The 6,000-nt window shown below is 37.6% G+C and overlaps 1 protein-coding gene across 8 annotated transcripts in view; it reads left to right on the forward strand.

Moving 5' to 3' along the window:
* The window catches only part of LOC119653715 (liprin-beta-1), a 177,341-nt gene extending 172,422 nt beyond the window's left edge, over positions 1-4,919 (forward strand). For 7 of the 8 annotated variants that reach the window (XM_038058604.1, XM_038058596.1, XM_038058599.1 and 4 more), the window contains 3 exons: positions 23-231; positions 301-459; positions 4,043-4,919. In XM_038058604.1, coding sequence (XP_037914532.1) covers positions 23-231; positions 301-459; positions 4,043-4,150 — 476 coding nt within the window. In that variant the 3' untranslated portion in view covers positions 4,151-4,919. The remainder of the gene's footprint in view (positions 1-22; positions 232-300; positions 460-4,042) is intronic. The other variant, XM_038058601.1, reaches the window with a different exon arrangement.
* The last annotated feature ends 1,081 nt before the right edge of the window (positions 4,920-6,000 follow it).

The raw sequence follows: 6,000 nt of genomic DNA on the forward strand, positions 1-6,000 counted from the left end.
ATGCCTATTTCTATTATTGCAGGAGTTCATGGTGCATTGATGATGTACGAACCAAAGTTCACAGCTGAATTACTAGCTGATCTTTTAAGCATTTCACAAAGTAAGACATTACTTCGGCGGCATTTGGCGACTCACTTTAAAGAGCTGCTCGGTCGCGATGTGATCCAAGGTAAACGTGACGCAGAAAATGTATTGGGCTATCAACCATTGACAATTACAGCCAAAATTAAGGTGAATTTGAAATTTAATACAGCTTCGGGAAACTGTTTCGTTACTGATGAAGTTTCTTCATTGATTTAGACTCCTAAGAAATCACAATTCTCTTTGAAAAGAAAGAAAAGCTCAAAGAGTGGCGACGAATGGAGCGATTTCGTTTGTCCAATGGGATCATCAGGTGACCAACTTCTTACAACCAATTCTACTTCTAACCAAAACGCTACTACTACTACTGGCATCTCTGTAAGTCTAACATGTTCTAACACATACTAAAAAATCATTTAGTAACTGAGGTGATATGGCTGTATTTTTAGTTAAACAGTTATTATTTCACAATTTGCGAATGATTTATTCCTTAAATGATCTACAACCTTACATCTCAAGTTTCTATTTATTTATTTTTTTTTTGTTCTACACTTTGGTAAATATTTTCATTTTACAGGACAATAAGTGTCCCTCTATATCGTTTTTTAACCCCCAGAATATTCTCTCGTTTTAAAATTTTCACGCTTTATTTTCTCTTTATGATTTATATTCAATTACTTTTCTTGGACATCTTCAGACAATATTTCATAATTCGAATTTGTTATTTTCTGTGTGGGAGTTGACTGTTAATAACACAAAATAACAACCAATTGTATTGTCCTATTCTTTTCAATTTTATTGCTTTTTATTGCAAAGTTGTTTAGTCCAGCTAAATAAGTTATTCCATTTCTATTTTTATTTGAACTCAAAAGAATAATGAATTATAGCAACTGTTGGTGTTTGATGGATAGGATTTTCTGAAATCAGCGTTCAACTGCAATTTGATTTAACAGATATACAATTACAGAGAGGGAAACCTAGCTACCTTGGTCTACCATAGAGTACAAACTTTTTCACTTCTAAGTTCTTTCAATTCCAACACCAAGTGCATTTGGCAGCTAATAACTATCATGATGTAATCGTCTTCATGCAGATTAAGCCTTTCTATTTCTCTGTAGAATACTGCTTAACATAAAAACAAAACTATTTTCATCCGAGAAGCTATTAAATTTAATGGTCGATGTTTTCATCTACTCTGATGCAACCCAAAATAGAAATAGATGAGGGTTAGAGGTCACCATATCAACACCAATCCAGCCAGTTAATTATGGTTTCAGTTCTTTTTATAAATCGTATTTTAAAGGGCAATCAAAAAGTACCGAAAGTGAACACAACCATGTGAATTACTTAAATGGTATGGTCATGTAATTCGCGCTAACGAGATTTCACTTGCCAAGATTGGTCTGAAGATCGAAGTCGATGGTAAGCGACCAAAAGGCTGGGTGGTGATTTGATCAAATAAAATGGCACAGCCGATCACGACGAGATGACTCCGTTCGTGAAAGGGAAAAAGCATAAACAAAAAGAGAATGTCCTGCTAGTGTTGTTTTGTCTCCCTTCTTTAAAAGTAAAACAAATGTCCTTTTAACGACCTTGGATTTTTACTTGCCAGTATAAGTTCAAATTCCTCCACTCAGTCGCGGAACCGTCGGTAGATTTAGAGTAGCTTCTAATTTTGCGGATGGCGTAGTTCTCATTACCCTAGCAATGCTTATTTCTTTCCTCCTGGATATATTATTCCCACGTAAATTTTGGGTCAAGATACATTGACCAATACTTAAATATTCACCCTAGTTGCATTTCCATCGCCATAAAAAGGGATTGTTATTTGGGCGTGGGACTTATGGTTGTTATAAACGTCTATGTGGGGCGCAGCGTGTCAACCACATCTACGCACCATCATTGACGGTTTCTTTCAATGGGCTTCAGCCCCGCAAAGACTTTCCGAGAAGTTTGAACTCTTCTCGACTGCTCTGTGCCGTGTAGCTCTGGGGCGACCCACTCGTCAGTCGTTCTGGACAATTTGCGAATGCGTGACCTGCTGGCTGCCACTTGCGCCCTCTAGTCAATACATCCCCTGTTATCTAGCCCATACGCCAAAGATGTTTTCCATTAGTTAACATCTCAGACTAGAATACTCCGGTGATACGACGCAGAAATTAATTGATGAAAGCTTGGAGCTGTCGAGTATCAGCGGCAGTGCTTTCCATGTACTGCTTCCATAGCAGCATAAAAAGTACATAGGTGTGGAACAGCCCCAATTTGATATTGATATTGATATTATTGCATTTGCAAATTTGAACCAAAACAGCGAAAGCAAATTTGGCGCCGTTAATGATGACCCATTACAAATCTAAAAAGCATGGCTTAATTTACTGTAAAGTTTGCTAACAACTGAGCGCGATTCTATTAAAATGTCCCGTCGACAGGTGCTTGCACACCAGTATCCTAGCCAAGCTTGGGAATGTGCAGGGCTCCTTTTGGGCACTCCAGCCCCTCTCACCATATTGTAATATTATATCCGATGCGCGGGAACACATCAGGATACAAAAGTAATATCGTGCGGCATTATATGAATAACGCGATACTAAATGGTAAATAAAAGAAAACGGCATTTGTGGAGCCGTAAAATTCATGACTCGAATGCTGCGATTGAGAGAGAAGATTGACAATAGATCTCATTCTTAGTTATTATTGCCGGAGGGTAACGAGGATGACATCGATTAAGGATGCGGATGTTTAAAACAGTTTTGATAAAGGTCTGAGTTAACATAAAAATCGATACTATTGAAATATCTATTTTATTGGACTTTTTGACGGATTTTAACAACTTTCTCAGTAATTAGACGGCTAGAGCGTGACTCATTGTTGACATCGAAATTACCAAATTGACGCGTGCAATGCTATCAGACTAGGTGAGCCCGGATGTTGGATAGCCAAGAACTACGGTCAAAGTAACATCCTAGGTGAAGTACCTCGGGGACTTCATTCCCAGCGGATTACGCAACACGCAAGCCGAATGTCAAACGCTATTTTGCTGTGGTCTTTCCAACCATGGCAGAGTGAAAGGCCGGCAAAGTGTTCATGGTACAGCTTTCTTCATCGATGGATCAAAGATAGACTGCCGAGTCGGTGTAGGAGTTTTTTTTTTCGGAGTGTAGCTGAGTCGTACAGTCTTTCGGAATTCGACAGTGTATTTCAAGAGACGATGTTAAAGTTACTGGAAACCTCAGATTTCGCCTACCCTACAATTTATATTGCCGAAGTTGCGGAGAAGAGGTAGAATTCCTTTGTAATAAACTAGCTAGAGCCAGACTACGGACTATGCAAACAATCCTTTGGGGAGCTCAAAGAGATCTCTAGTTGCTGGGTTGGGTGAAGGAGCGGCTATTCTTCCACGGGCTGATTCTGAAGCTCTGGCCTGAATGGGTTCTGTCTCCCTTGCTCTTTCCACACAGTCGCGGTCTTTGGATTTTGTGGTATAAAAACGACGCATCACAGCGCTTATTGGGCTCCTCGGGGCGGCCACTGGTACCTAAATATCTACTTTTTCACATATACAGTTAACCAATGAAGAGATCAATGGTATTGCATATATTAAAAGGTCATTTACTATTTTGCTTTAAACTGCCCGTGTAAACATCGTTAATTGCATTTTCATTACATTGACTTTCAAACAAATTATTTAGGGGCACCTTATTAGTATGCGATCATTCTGTTATAAAATTTTGTCATGGCTAGGACTATTTACAATTTGTTGAGTAAAATACGGCCTAAACGTTATTTCTGGTTTACTTACTTATGTTTAAAAGAAAGTATCTTCTCTTCAAGTTAAAATTCACACTTAAACAATGAATTAAACCAGAGGGAAAATAATAGAGTATTTTTGAGCGAAAATGACATCTTCTAATGATTATAGTAATTTAACATTACCATTTTATCATTTCATATGGGCGCATAGATGACGAATCCAACAGTTCAGGAAATCGCAGCAAACTCCGAAGTTGCCTCTCTGCCAACTAGTGCCAGTTCACCAACCTCAACGCGTAGCTCTACTTCAACATCCTAGCATAGGATTAATTCGACTTCATCATCCCCACTTAAGTCCAGCAATAATTCATACAATTCCTGCAATATAGCTTCTACCGATTGTGATTCGAATCATCGTGCCACGCCATCACAAATCATTCGGTCATCATCGTTCAATGATTCATGTACAGTTCCCGTCAAGATAACAGCACAAACACCGCTACAACAGCAACCGCAACAAAGTAAAATTAAGAATTCGCCATCATTTACCGGTTGTTCACTGAAAGCCAAAATTGCGTGCGCTCGTAGTTCCTTAGATAGAAAATTGATGGGCGGCCGTGAAGCAGCACAACAAAACAAAATGAAATCCAGCAGTACCAGTACATTTGCAATAACATCATCATCACAAGCAGGGATAGCAGTTTCTACAACCACAGTAGCGGGAACGACAACAACAACAGTAGCAACGCTGTCAACTATTAATAATGAACAAAATCTTGTTTGTTTGTCGATTGTTAAGAGTAATGATAATCAATGCGTTGATTATTACGTTTAAGTCTAAAATCTATTCAGAAAAGAATAATATTCAATAAAATAATGCGATAAGTCAATCATAGAAGTAAACCTGTCAAAAACGGAATAGGGCAAAGAGTGTAGAACTTCTTGGGACGAAGCAACGAAGTTTAACCATTTCAACATTATCTTTTCAAAATTAAACTGATAAATTATAAAAAATAGCAGATTATTATCAATGTATATTTATTATATGCAAGAAAATCCAAACCAAGTAAATTTGATCCGTACCTGAATATTTTAATTTTTCGATCACTTAATGTTTATTCGCATTATACATATTAATATTTTTATATACACGTACAGGTAACCAAGGTGTGATCATTGTTCTGTCGAACTGTGCAAAAATTGAATCCAACTTCACGGAGGGAAACATCGTAGGTCCTTTCTTGAGCTACCCAACATCAGTATCCGCTGTATTTCAGTTACTAATTTATTCATAAACAGATTATTTTGTCGATGAGGAAGGAAAGTTACCACTGGAAATGTCGATTTCGGAGAAAATTTGTTCAATTTTGGGTGGGCAACGATACTATTGTTTCAACTCACAAAATTCATTCCACGTTACGGTAGAATAGTATTGAAAACACGAATTTTTGTTTGTTTGCCACACGCACTTTTCTCAGAAATGATAACGATTGACACGAAATTTGGTGAAAAGGTGGCAAGTGTGAATACTCAGGCATGCAGTGAGTTACATCTTTCCAAGTTGAGATTAATTTTGTTGCACCGAATATAGCCATGTTCGGCATAAAATGAAAGACCTCGATTAGTACTTTCCGATACCAGTCTTCGTTTTGACATTCCTTGGAAAGGTGGGGAGTGCGGGGGGTCGAAATTGATGATTTCTTTAACGAACCTACTCTCAGAAACTACCCAACCGAAAAATCTGAAAAAAAAATCATGAAGCTGCCTCTATACAGTGTCCGGGCCTCCAAATACTCTCCATGTCGATATCTGCTCAAATTAAGTTAATAATATTATATTACTATATTTCTGGGGAAATTGACTAGAAACTCCCTTATGTTTATCCTAGAGGGTTATAAATGCGGCAATATAGATTATAGTATAACACATGTTATCCCCAATTTTGATCAAAATCGTACTATTTCTAACAAAGTTACAGTAGCTCAAAGTTATCTTTACCGTGTAAATTTATTGCAACCCAAAGTATTAAATATCAATATCACACTGAAGTGAATAGTTTGACATGCCAAATGCATATACACTATGTGCTACGTGCAAATGGGACATATATAAATAAATATACTCACACAAGAAACAAACAAAACCTTTCATACCTTAGGCGCCGAGCTT

The sequence above is a fragment of the Hermetia illucens genome, chromosome 4, assembly GCF_905115235.1.
Source record: "Hermetia illucens chromosome 4, iHerIll2.2.curated.20191125, whole genome shotgun sequence".
Classification (NCBI taxonomy): Eukaryota; Metazoa; Arthropoda; class Insecta; order Diptera; family Stratiomyidae; genus Hermetia; species Hermetia illucens.